At 33.7% G+C, this 13,694-nt stretch overlaps 1 protein-coding gene across 1 annotated transcript in view; it reads left to right on the top strand.

Annotated features, from left to right (window-relative positions):
- The window catches only part of AGPS (alkylglycerone phosphate synthase), a 131,455-nt gene that overhangs the window by 36,204 nt on the left and 81,557 nt on the right, over positions 1–13,694 (top strand). The window contains exons 4-7 of the mRNA XM_074303020.1: positions 637–757; positions 855–929; positions 2,329–2,400; positions 6,604–6,683. Coding sequence (XP_074159121.1) covers positions 637–757; positions 855–929; positions 2,329–2,400; positions 6,604–6,683 — 348 coding nt within the window. The remainder of the gene's footprint in view (positions 1–636; positions 758–854; positions 930–2,328; positions 2,401–6,603; positions 6,684–13,694) is intronic.

Here is a 13,694-nt window from a genome sequence, read left to right as displayed (position 1 = left end):
CTGACTTTGTAAGATCAAAGAAGCTAGTGGCATAAAAAAACATATAGCACTGGATTTGGAGTTAGGAAAACCCAAGTTCAAAATCTGCCATCACATACTAGCTATAAAATTGTGGTCAAGTCATTTAAACTCTATTTGCTTCAATTTCAATATCTGCAAATGGGGAGTAATAATAATAATATCTGCCTTCCATAGTTATTATCAGGATAAAATGAGATATTTATAAAGTGCATTCTAAACCTTAAAGCATTATATGATGTTGTTCAAGTTGTTGAGGTGTTTTTCCCCCCAATGGTGTCTAACTCTTTTGTCACCTCATTTGGAATTTCCTTGGACAAAGATACTGGAGTGGTTTGCCATGTCCTTTTCTAATTCATTTTAAAGATGAGGAAGTTGAGGTAAACAGGGTTAAGTGACTTACTCAGATAGCTAAGTGCCTGGAGCTGTATTTGAACATAGGAATATGAGTTTTTCAGACTCCATACCTATGCTCCATCTATTGCATCACCTAATTGTCCCAAAGCACTGTATAAATTCTAGCTATTGCTATTATTGTTGTTGTTATTAAAGTATTATACTTCAGCTTTTTTTAGAAAAAGAGTACTATACGTAGAAGTAACTTATTTTGTTTTCTAGGCATCTTTAAATGCTAGTGATGTACCTCCTTCTGTTGTAAAAGAAGATTTTCTTGATGACCTTAAAGAAACTAGCATTTCATATTCACAAGAAGCAGATGATAGGGTATTCAGAGCTCATGGTAAGATCCCTGAGCATGAAATCTTATTTTCAAATTCTTGCTTAAAAGTTCTTTTTACTTAAGGGCTTTTTTATTTGTTTGTTTTATTTTAAACCAGGTCATTGTCTACATGAGATATATTTGCTCAGGGAAGGAATTTTTCAACGAATTCCTGATATAGTATTATGGCCAAGTAAGTTTTTGGTTTTTTTGTTTGTTTGTTTTTTGGTGTGTGTGTGTGTAACATGTAAGTTTATATGTGTTTGTAGTCCTATGTAATGGTTATTATTTTGTAGTTTGGTTTGATACTTTTAGAACTTAAGTAAATTTAGAACTGAAAAACATGCTGTTGTTTCATAGCATAGGTCATAGAAAATTAGGGTAATGCAGTTTATCTCCTGGAGAATGTATAGTGAAATAATCATATAAAACACAAACATGTTTCATAAACATAGTATACTTTTATGGAAGGTGCTGAATTTGGAAGCAGAATACCTGAGTTTCACTTTGCAGTTCTCAAACTCCTTGATGATAATGTTTTCTCATAAAATTACTTATTTCACAGGGTCCTTTTGTAAACCATTAAGTGTTATAGAAATGGTTTTTTTCCCTATGAAATTAGTTTTTGTTATTGTTGTGGAGGTAGCTTGTTAAAGCTTCCCATTTTGCCAAATGGAACAGAAAATTTTAAGAGTACCTTAGTTATTTTACAATATTATTTCATGTAACTTATATGCAGCATCAAAATTTTACAAACAGTATTATTAAAGTTGTAAGATAATTTGACAGGAAGATATCCCCCAAATTATGAAAAATACTGAAATCCAGATATGCTATTTTACACAAACTTCAGATATAATATTAATCAGCAAGTATTTGTTCAGTGTTTTCTAAATGTTTAGCAATATTCTGGGTACTTTAGGAGATGAGAAAATCAGTCACTAAATGTAGAAACTATTGTCTTTTGCATCTAACTTTTTCTTTCCACTATCATCTCCATAATCCTAGGTTGGGACGTAATCATTTGGACAGTAGTCATCCCCTAAGTGATCTTCTTTTCTCTAATGTTTTGCTTTCCATCCAATATGTCCTGCAGTTATAATCTTAAATTAACAATTTCATCAAGAATCATATTGGTGTGTTGTTGGCTATGAGGTCAAGTTAAGTTTTCTGTCTTTCAAGATGGAACCTTTTCTTTTGTTTGTCCACTTTTGCCATTATGTTCTTAACTGTTTAAAATATATTAGATAATTTCACAAGTGCCTTGTTAATGGGAGATGGGGATCTGGAGAAAGTGAGAGAATCTGGAACTCAAAATTTTAAAAACTAATGTAAAAAATTGATTTATATGTAACTGGGGAAAATAAAAAATATATAACAGTTAATATGATATTTAAATATATTAGTTTCTTTAAGTTCCAAAAATTGTAAATGTGGTAGAATTTTACTAGAGTGTAAGGCAATGCATATACCATGGTGCCTTTTGGAGTATAGATACCAAATAAATATTTGTTAGGAATAAATAAATTCTAGACAACTCAAAAGTTATTGAATTTAGGTAACTCATTAGTTTTCTCTTTATTCTTTAATAGAGTGTCATGATGATGTAGTTAAGATTGTGGATTTGGCCTGCAAATATAATCTTTGTATCATCCCATTTGGTGGTAGGTATTAATGCCTTTTTAGCTTTCACATAAATTGATTCAAAATTTTTTTTAAATTCAAAATGTTACTTTCTTTGTTCCTTAACGCTGAAAATTCATGTGGTTGTTGTGTCACAGTAACAATGAAAATAATTCAAAAGGTTAATTTTTTTACTACTTTCTGCTTCACCAAGTTGTTATTAATTTGTTGGCATTCTTGGAAAGAATATTTTCATGTGATTGCAAAATTGGTGGGAAAATGTCTTAGGAAAAGTCAGGGCACCATTGATGTAATAGAGACTAGAAAATTAATGCAGGAGCTGATGTATTGAAGGAATACATAAATTATTCTTCAAGGCAGAAGAGTAAATTTTCTTGTAAATTTCAAGAATAATTCACTATCAATTGAAACCATGTCTTCCATTCTTTTACGAGTTGCCCAGATATCCTTCTATAAATATAAACATTCATTCTTTGGTAGTATTGGCCAAAGATAAGCCTTTTATGAAGGCTAGTAACAATTGATAAGGTATGCATAAACTATGAGCCAAAGAAGGTTAAGTGCACATCTTGCCCTCACAAGCTTTCAGCCTTGAGTCATTCCCATCATCTCTATGGGAATTTTTGCTCCCACACATGTGCTGCTGAACTAAGGTAGAGAAAAATGCAGTGGTCCTGAATCTGCTACAAATTTATGCGATGTAATCGACTAGGTCCTCAGTACTGCTAGGCCACTATCCTACTCATCATAATACCTCTTAAAAGCTTTTTGATCACTTTCAAACTTCCTATGGTTCTTCCTTCCCCTCCTATTGTAGTTGAGGACTTTGCATTATATTTTTTTTCTTTTTTTTTTTTTAATTAATTTTATAATTATAACATTTCTTTTTGACAGAACATATGCATGGGTAATTTTTTACGTTATCCCTTGCACTTCTGTTCCGAATTTTCCCGTCCTTCCCTCCACCCCCTCTCCTAGATGGGAGGCATTCCTGTACATGTTAAATATGTTATAGTATATCCTAGATACAATATATGTGTGCAGAACAGATTTTTTTTTGTTGCACAGGAAGAATTGGATTCAGAAGGTAAAAATAACCTGGGAAGAAAAATAAAAATGCAAACAGTTTACACTCATTTCCCAGTGTTCCTTCTCTGGGTGTAGCTGATTCTGTCCATCACTGATCAATTGGATCTGAATTAGATCTTCTCTTTGTTGAAGATATCCATTTCTATCACAATACATCCTTATACAGTATTGTTGTTGAAGTGTATAATGATCTCCTGATTCTGCTCATTTCACTCAGCATCAGTTCATGTAAGTCTCTCCAAGCCTCTCTATATTCATCCTTTGCATTATATTTTACTGAAAAAATTGAGGCCACTCACTAAGAGGTCACTCTTCAACTCATCATGTACTTTCTGCCCCTACCTCCTTCATCTGTTTCCCATGATGAGGTAGTGTCTCTTCTACATACACATACTATTCTTTTTCACCTCTTCCAACAGACTGCCTCTTCTCTCATCTGTACTTTCCTTTATCTTCAGTTTCTCCTGTTCTACTGATTGCTTTCCTACTGCTTCCTAATGTGTTTATTGTCTCCCCCATCCACAAAAAAAACCAAACAAACCCTTTTTTGATCTTTCCTCCTCACCAGTAATCGTCCCATATTCCTTCTCACTTTTGTAGCTAAACTTGAGAAAGCTGTCTACAATAGGCTGCTCCACTTAATCCTTTTCACTCTCTTTACTCTACAATTTGGCTTCCTATTTTATTATTCAGTTGAAACTTCAAAGTTACTGGTCATCTCTCAATCTCCAAATCCAATTTTTTTCTTTTTTTGGGGGGGGGGGTCTCATCCTTCCTGACTTCTCTCTAACTCTTAATACTGATTGTCACCTTTTTCTTTGATAATCTCTATATTCTTTTCTCCCTAGTTTTTGGGATTCTTATTTTCTTCTTGTCTTTCTTCTGCCTGTCTGATCTTTTCAGTGTCCTTTGCTGGATCTTCATTTAGGTGATGCCTAATTATCTGAATGCTCCAAAGTTTTATCCGAGGTCCTCCTCTCCCTCCACATTATTTTGCTTGATGATCTCTTTAGCTCTGATAAATTCAGTTATTAGATTTACTTACTTCTCTAGCTCTAACCTTTTGCCTAGACACTTGTCTCGTATCACCTATTAAGCATCTTGAATGGGATTTCCTATAAATATCTTCAAATTGGCATATCCAAAACTGAACTCTTTTCTCTCCAAACCTTTTCCCCTTCAGAACTTCTATTATTATTAAGGGCACCACGATCCTTCAAGTTTCCCAGACTCAAAACCTAAGTATTATCCTCACTTCCTCAATGTCTCTTAAACCTCACTTCTCCATGTCCCTACCAAAGCCTATGGATCTTACCTTCATAATACCTCTTCTCTTCTTTGCTATTATCACTGCTCAGGTACAGGACGTCATCTCATCACATCTAGACTATTGTGATAGTCTGTTACTTGGTCTGCTTGCCACAAATCTCTCTCCATTCCAGTCTGTCTTTCACTTAGTTGCCAAAGTGATTTGTCTGAAAGATCATATTTATTTACAATTCTCTGTCACTTAAAGTCTTTTGTAACTCTTTTCCCTACTTTTCTAGTATTCTTAGATCTTACTGTTTTTCAGCTCCCCTCCCTGACATGTAGATAATCTTTGATCCTGTAACATTGACCTCCTTGCTATTATTTGAACAAGATACTTCTGACTGGCCATTTTTGCCTACTATCTCATGCCTAGAATGTTCTTTCTCTTTTCCTAGTTTCCTTCAAGTTCCCTGGTTAAAATTTTACCTTCTGTTTCTTTTTATCACCTTTCTCCAATTCCTCTTAATTCTAGTATCTTCCTTTTGTTCATTATTTTCTCTTTATTCTTTAAATAGCTTATTTGTATAGAGTTGTTTGTTTCTCCCCCATGAGATTGTGAGCTCCTCAAGGGCTAGGACTGAAATTTTACCTTTCTTTGTATCCTCAGTGCTTAGTATAATGCCTGGCATATAGCAGGTACTTAATATGTGTCTATGGACCGATTTTCACTGACAGGTGATTGTAGTATTTTTTTGGTAAGATTTTTTTTGCATGTTTCGCCAATTCAAAAAGATACAGAATTTGCACTTCTTATCGTGAAACTTTTCAGAGACTCCAAATGGTTATGAGAAAAAGAAGACCTAAATTAGTTACAGAAGGCATGGCTTTCTTGCATGACATTTCATACATTTGGTACAAATTAAATTGGTCATATTTTTTGAAAAGTTAAAAGATGGTAGAAAGTCACAGATGTGTTAGTTTTTTCTCTCATTTTGACTCTCAGTGACTCATTTGGTTCTAGCTTTAAAGAAGTAGCTTGGAAGATAGGTTAATTACAGCTGAGGAGCTGATGTTTTATTTGATTAGTATTGAGATTTTTTTTTTTTTGCATTGTGCATTTTTGCATTATTCTTTTAGATAATTGCTTAGTAGTAACTGCTATTTAAATGTTTACTTTGTGATAAATAAACTATATATGTACATTTAAAATGCTATATGTATTTGTAAATATCAATTTCATCAAGCCTTTTTGTTAGAGAAATGTAAAAACAATTTTTGCCTTTAAAACAACAGATCTTATGAAATAGGATAGAGAAGGAAAAAAAATGTATAATACAATCTAAATACTTGTCTCCTCATAATGATAAATAAATAGATTACAAGTTTTTAACCAAATTAAGGATTCGTTACACTTCAGCTTCTTAAAAACAGTTGGTCACAACCCCATATGGGGTCTCATAACTGAATGTAGGGGTCATGATATTATTGATTATTACTAATAAATGTTTGAATTATATACCTATTTTATATATCTATCTATTTGGGATTATGTAAAAATTTCTGACAAAAAGGGGTCATGAGTGGAAAAAGTTTAAGAAGTCCTGTACCACTGGGGACCCCAGTTTGGATGTGTGTCATTACCTGCAGAGAAGGAGGTAGATGAAAGAATATTCTTTTTATTCTGTTTCTGGTTTTTTTTCTTTGATATATAATACCTAGTTCTTCATAACTGTAAGCAACTTACCGAGAATAATAAGTAGTGACCTGTTTCCTAGCAGGCATTATCTGTGTATTATATCTCAAGGAATGGCTTTGTTATATATAAATAACAGAATTATAGTCAAATATTTAAATATTTAAATTTATATTTACTGTTTTGACAGGAGGAACAAGTGTTTCATCTGGACTGTCATGTCCTGTAGATGAGAAAAGAACAATTGTTTCATTGGACACTTCACAAATGGTATGCGAGTTTTATAAAAATATTATAGGATATAACATTTATAGACAGCTTACAGTTGTTTTAAAATGCCCCTTTCTCCCCTTTACTTTCTCTTCTTTTAAGAGTAAGGAGAAAAAAAAAACTTATGTATATATTAAATTACATAATTAATTTTTTTCTTATAAGAAATGTTTATTTACTTGAATTCTCTTTTCCCTTTATTTTCTCCTTACCATCCTTTTTCCTATCTTTTGTTCTCTCATTTTATTTTTCCCATATTGTTTTTTATTGTCCTTTGCCTTTTTTTCTCTTATTATAGAAAAAATAAATATATTTTAAAAGACCTATTCCTATCTTTTTTTCATGTGACTATTTGTAACTTTAAACCAAATTATGATACAAATGTATCATAGGATTAAAAAGATTACAAAACAGTGGTATATATAAGTAGAGGTTTGTATTTATAAAGTATAGTCTTTGCAGTATTTTGTTTGAAATCACAGCTCTACATGGTTTTATAAAAATAAATGCCAGAATATTCAGAAACATTATAGTATTCAGATTTCCTGAATGAAATAATCTTAATTAAATTCTCTCATGAAACACCTCCTCCTCATCTTATACTTATCACACTTGGGCATGTATAAACATATAGAATACTTAAAGTAATATACCACATTTTTTACAAATTAATTTTATAACTATAACATTTTTTTTGACAGTACATGTGCATGGGTAATTTTTTACATTATCCCTTGCACGCCCTTCTGTTCCGAATTTTCCCCTCCTTCCCTCCAACCCCTCCCCTAGATGGCAGGCATTCCCATACATATTAAATGTGTTATAGTATATCCTGGATACAATATATGTGTGCGGAACCGAATTTTTTTTGTTGCACAAGAAGAATTGGATTCAGAAGGTAAAGATAACCTGGGAAGAAAAACAAAAATGCAAACAGTTTACACTCATTTCCCAGTATTCCTTCTCTGGGTGTAGCTGATTCTGTCTATCATTGATCATCTGAGTTAGATCTTCTCTTTGTTGAAGATATCCACTTCCATCACAATACATCCTCATACAGTATTGTTGTTGAAGTATATAATGATCTCCTGGTTCTGCGCATTTCACTCAGCATCAGTTGATGTAAGTCTCTCCAAGCCTCTCTGTATTCATCCTGCTGGTCATTTCTTACAGAACAATAATATTACATAACATTCATATACCATAATTTACCCAACCTTTCTCCAATTGATGGGCATCCATTCATTTTCCAGTTTCTAGCCACTACAAAAAGGGCTGCCACAAACATATTTGCACATACAGGTCCCCTTCCCTTCTTTAGTATTTCTTTGGAATATAAGCCCAGTAGTAGCACTACTGGATCAAAGGGTATGCACAGTTTGATAATTTTTTGGGCATAATTCCAGATTGCTCTCCAGAATGGTTGGATTCTTTCACAACTCCACCAACAATGCATCAGTGTCCCAGTTTTCCCACATCCCCTCCAACATTCATAGTTATTTTTTCTTGTCATTTTAGCCAATCTTGACAGATACCACATTTTTAAAACTTCTATAAAGTACATAGAACCTTGCTATATAATCTGATAAAAGGGGACAAAATCAAGTTAAGGTAACCCTCAGTTTGCCCAAAAAGGAATTCAGTATTCCTTTGGAACTCTTGACTCTTGAGAACTTTCTTCTTTCTTTAGAGAGCACCGCTCTGCTTCCAGCTGTCTTCCATGTTAGGGCTCTCTTTAGCTCCTCACACTCACACTTTTATATATAGTTAGTTGCCAAGACTTAGTTTATTCTGTCTCTATAGCATCTCTCATTTCCATTTTGCAAGAGGTAGCCCGGTGAACTGGAGATTGATCACTTTTGTGAATGTGGAGGCAAGAAAGAAAGCCTTGATTTAAATCCTACCTCTGAAAATAGCATTGTGACCCTGGACAAGGCACTTCACTTTGCTGTGCTGTGCTTTGCTTCTCATCTTTTAAAAATGAGAAAGTTGGTCTTGACCAATGACTTTTGAAGTCCCTTCCATCTCTACCATCCATGATCCCTTCTTTCCACCCCTATAGCTATCACAATAGGCAAGACCTTCTTTACTGCTTGCTGTGACTATTGAAATGCTTTCCTAATTTGGATCCTTGCCTTGAGGCTCTGTTTTCCTCTAAATAGCTGCTGGAATTATATTCATGAAGTATCTATGTCCTTCTCTTGCCCAATAAATGAACTCTAGTGGTCCTCTGTTAACTCTAGGATCAAACACAAAGTCCTCTGTTTGACATTTACAGCCCTTTTTAACTTGCCTTTTTCTTTCTAGCATGTTTAAACATTTCTTCCCTTTTTGCTCAGTGTCAGCTGGCCAAACCCATCTTCCTGTTCTTCCCTCCCAAAACTCTCCTTTACTTACATGCTTTTGTATATGTTACTATCTTTTCTTGGAATGAACTCAGTCCTTGCTTTCCTTTGAAAATTCTATCCTGAACTCCATTTTCTCTTTGGAACCTTTATTGATTCCCTTAGTACATTGTCTCACACACACACACACACACACACACACACACACACACACACACACACAGTCTCTCTCTCTTTCTTCCCTTCTTCCCTCCCTCTCTTCCTTTTACCCTCTCTCCTTCTCTCCCTCTCTCCCTTCCTTCCCTTCTCTTCCTTTTCTTCCTCTTTACTTCCCTCCCTTGCCCAGGTCATATAACTAGGAAGTGTTATGTGTCTGAGGATGGATTTGAACTCAGATCCTCCTGACTCTAGGGCTTCTACTGCCCTAGTAGATTCTTTCAATGACTATTTTACCTCTGGTCCTAGGATATCAGAACAATTTTCCTTAATAAATTTTTGAAAGATGTTGTCTAGGCTCTTTTTTTCATCATGGCTTTCACATAATCCAGTAATTCTGGAATTATCTCTTCTGGAACTCTTTTCTAAATCAGTTGTTTTTGCAATGAGGTATTTTACATTTTTCTTTTTTTCTTTTTTTTTTTTTAATTCTTTTGATTTTGTTTGACTTATTGTTGATATTGCAGAGTCATCAAACTTCTCTTTGCTCAATTATATTTGCCCAGTTCTAATTTTTAAGGGATTATTTTCTTCATTTAGCATTATTTTCTTCATTTCCATTTGGCCAGTTCTTTTAAAGAAGTTTCTTCAGTGCATCCCTATTACCCCCTAATTTGGCCAATTGTATTTTTTAAGTTGTTTCTTTGGTTATTTTTTGTCCTTTAATGTTACAAGCTGTTAATTATCTCTTGCATAATTATTATTTCTTTTCCCAACTTTTTGTTCTCTCTCCTTTGATTTAAAAAAAAATCTTTTGAGCTCTTCCTAGAAGGCATTTTACGCTTGAAACCAATTCATTTTACCCTTTTGAGACTTCCCATTTAGGCATTTTGACATTGCTGTCCTGAGTTTTTGTTTTGATTTTCCCTGTTGCCATGATAACTTTCTAAAGTATAGTATAGTCTCTTTTCTGATTTTTTTTTTTTATTCACTTTTTATCTTATGTCATGACTTTTAAAGTTGAGCTCTATTCCTGTGGCACAAGAGTGCTGTCCCAAGTTTCTTGCACTGGGAGTCTGGGGCCAAGTCACAGACTTTCTGTACCAGGGCCTCTGGGGCTCATGGCTTGCCTAATGGTAGCCCCAGTCTCACCCCACCTGTTGTGCTGGGGTTTCAAGACTGGCATTTTACCTTATGTTTTAGAATTTCAGGTCTTCTTCTAGCTGGCCTTGTCTTGTTGATCTGTACTTTGAATTTCCCACTGCTTTGCCCACACCACATCTGAAATGGATTGTGCTCCCCTTTTACTCAAGTGAGACAGACCTTTCCTGAAATTCTTAACTTATCTTAAGCTGAAAAACCATTTTGCTCTTTTTGTAGTTTCTGTCACTCTAGATATACTTAGAGGCTTGATTTAGCCTTGTTTCTGAGCTCAGGCAGCTTTCTGGCTTCTCTCTGCCATCTTGGCTATATTATCATTTTAAGTAAAAGTCATTTTCAAAGAAGTAGGATTGTTTTATACAAATTAGTGAATTGTAATCAAAGTTTTAATTATACAATGTTACAAATTTGCCTTGATCTTTAGAACATTAAGTTGGCTTGTATTCAAGCATGAAATTGATTTGTTTTCAAGCTTTGAAACATTGTAGTATTACTTGTAAGAATATATATACACACACTTAATTTAAGTTCATATGAATATATATCAGAGACTTGTAATTTTATCTTTAATCAGGATTGAGCATTTTTAATCTAACAAGTGCAATTGTAGGCTGTTCCTATTATGCTTTTGTTATATTATTAAGACTTTTTTTTTTTTTTTTTTTTTTGTTAATTTGTTTTTCTTGGAGCCAGAATTTTAGAGTTCCTCTAGAAACTGTCTAGTCTAATTCCTTCTTTTTACAGATGAAGAAAGTGAGATCCAGAGAGATCAAATCATATAAGTTCTACAAACCTCATAAGTACCTATTATGTGGAAGGACTTAAGACTATAATGACAAAAAAGTACAGTTCTTGCTTTCAGTGAGCTTAAATTTAGAAGGGAAATGAGATGGATACATATATTAGTTGAGTTTAGTCTTGGATGTATTGAATTATAGGTGATATTGAGATATATCCAGTTAAAATGCCCAGAATTAGTTAGAAATGGTAAGCTAGAGTTCATGGGAGAAATTGGAACTAGAGATAAATTTGGGAGTCAGTTGTTGAGAGGAGATAGTTGAAATTACAGGAAGCAGATGAAATTGCTAAAGAATAGTATAGAAAGAACAAATCTGTAGAGAAAATCTTGGGAGGAGAGACTGCCACTTACAGGGGAGGAATAACTATTACCAAAGAAGTGGGGAGTGTCTGAAAGGAAGAGAAGTATCATGGAAAAGTAGGAGAGAAAAATACCAAGAAAGGGGTATTATTTTCAAGTATGATAAAAAGATTACAGAGAATAAGGATGGAGGAGGGGAAGCTTTAGAATTTGAGAACAATTTGAGCATAGTGAGATGATGAAAGATCTTTTGAAATAAATTGTGAATTGGTGAAAAAATAAGCGACAGGAAGTATATATTGCTCTTTTACCTTTAATAGTAAAGGTAAAATCAGACTATAGCAGAATGGAAAAGATGAGGATGGGATAATCAGGTCAAGGGAAAGTAATTTTTGATATGTTCATTTGTTTTAAGATGAAGGGACTTAAGCATATTTATATGTACAGGGAAAAGAACCAGTGTTAATTTTAATAGGTAGGACTCCATCCTCTGAGATAAGAAGGAAGGTGTGAATGGAAGAGAAAATACAGAATTTATATAGAGTGTTAGGGAGATAAGAGAGGTAATTTGGCTGAATGAATGAAAGAATTATTAAGCATTTACTCTTTGCTAAGCTTCATCTTAACTATTCTATTCAAACCTAAAAAGGTAGATAGTTCTTGAGTTCAGTGTGTGTATGCTATAACAAATATAAAAGAAAGTTCACCTTCTGAACTGATAGAAGCCCTAAGGATCCTAGAGGATTCATGGCAAAGCCTAGACGATATTTGATCAACAGATCTGATGCCAACTTTTCAGGATCTAGGTAGATGTAGAGAAAAGATGACTGTAAAAGCCTAGAAGATTTTCAGAGGCAGTGGCAGGAAAGGTGGTAAAAATTTAATGGGCATCCAATTCATTGCAAAAAAATTGTCTCTCTTCTCATCCAGATGTGTTCTGGTTGGCCCTGACTTGAGGGAAAAAGGAATAAATGTCCATTCACATCCTCTCTCTTTTCTTGCAGGTATTCCTGCTTAAGATAGCCTCATTAAAAAATTTTTTTTGGTTACTTTTTAAATTTGAAATTTTCTCTCTGCCGTTCTCCCCACCATGCACTAGAGGCCACCACTTGAAAAATAGAGTGAGATAGAGATATTTCTAGAAAAATAAGATATCTCTGTCTCTCTATATCTATATATTTAGATGTGTTGAAATATCTCTCTATATAAAACCATACTGTGCAAACTTCTATTTATTACATCTTTCTCTAAAACTTTGTGGATGTTTTAAATATTTATAATACTTAGAATAGTTCAATTATTCCGTCCTTTTTTCCTCTTCATTTTAATAGCATTTTATTTTTCCAATTATAGGTAAAGATAGTTTTCAGTATTCATTTTCTTTAATAAGTTTTTTTCAAAATATATCCAAAGGTAGTTTTCAACATTCTCCCTTCCAAAACCTTGTGTTTCAAATTTTTCTCTTTCTCCACCTCCTCCATTAGACAGCAAGTAACCCAGTAAATGTTAAACATGTGCATTTCTTCTATACTTATTTCCACACTTATGCTGCACAAGAAAAATCAGATCAGAGGGGAAAAAAATGAGAAAGAAAAGAAAACACAAAGAACAAGAAAAAAAGGTGAAAATACTATCTTGTGATCCATATTCAATCTCCATAGTCCTTTCTCTGTATGCAGATAACTTAGTCCATTACGTCTATTAGAATTTGCTTGAGTCACTTCAAGGTTGAAAAGAATCACTTCCATCAGAATTGATCATCATATAATTTTGTTGTTGCTGGATACAATGTTCTCTTGGTTCTACTTATTTCACTTAGCATCAGTTCATGCAAAGTCTCTCCAGATCTTTCTGAAATTATCTTACTGATCATTTCTTATAGAACCAATAATATTCCATTACCTTCATATATCATAACTTATTCAACCATTCCCCAACTGATGGGCATCCACTCAGTTTCCAGTTCCTTGATACTACAAAAAGTGCTGCCACAAACATTTTTGCATATGTGGCTCTTTTTTCCTTTTTTGTGATCTCTGGCATACAAACCCAGTAGACACTGATGGATTAAAGGGTATGCACAGTTTGATAGCCCTCCAGAGTAGTTGTATCAGCTCACAATTCTACTACCAATTTATTAGTGTCCTAGTCTTTCCACATTCCCTTCAGCATTTATCCTGTCATCGTAGCCAGTGTGAGAGGTGAAGTAGTACTTCAGAGGTGTCTTAATTTGTATTTCTCTTATCAGTA

This window comes from Sminthopsis crassicaudata, chromosome 3 (genome assembly GCF_048593235.1).
Source record: "Sminthopsis crassicaudata isolate SCR6 chromosome 3, ASM4859323v1, whole genome shotgun sequence".
NCBI lineage: Eukaryota > Metazoa > Chordata > Mammalia > Dasyuromorphia > Dasyuridae > Sminthopsis > Sminthopsis crassicaudata.
The sequence above is the reverse complement of the archived record's forward strand: the minus strand, read 5'-3'. Positions and strand labels throughout refer to the sequence as shown.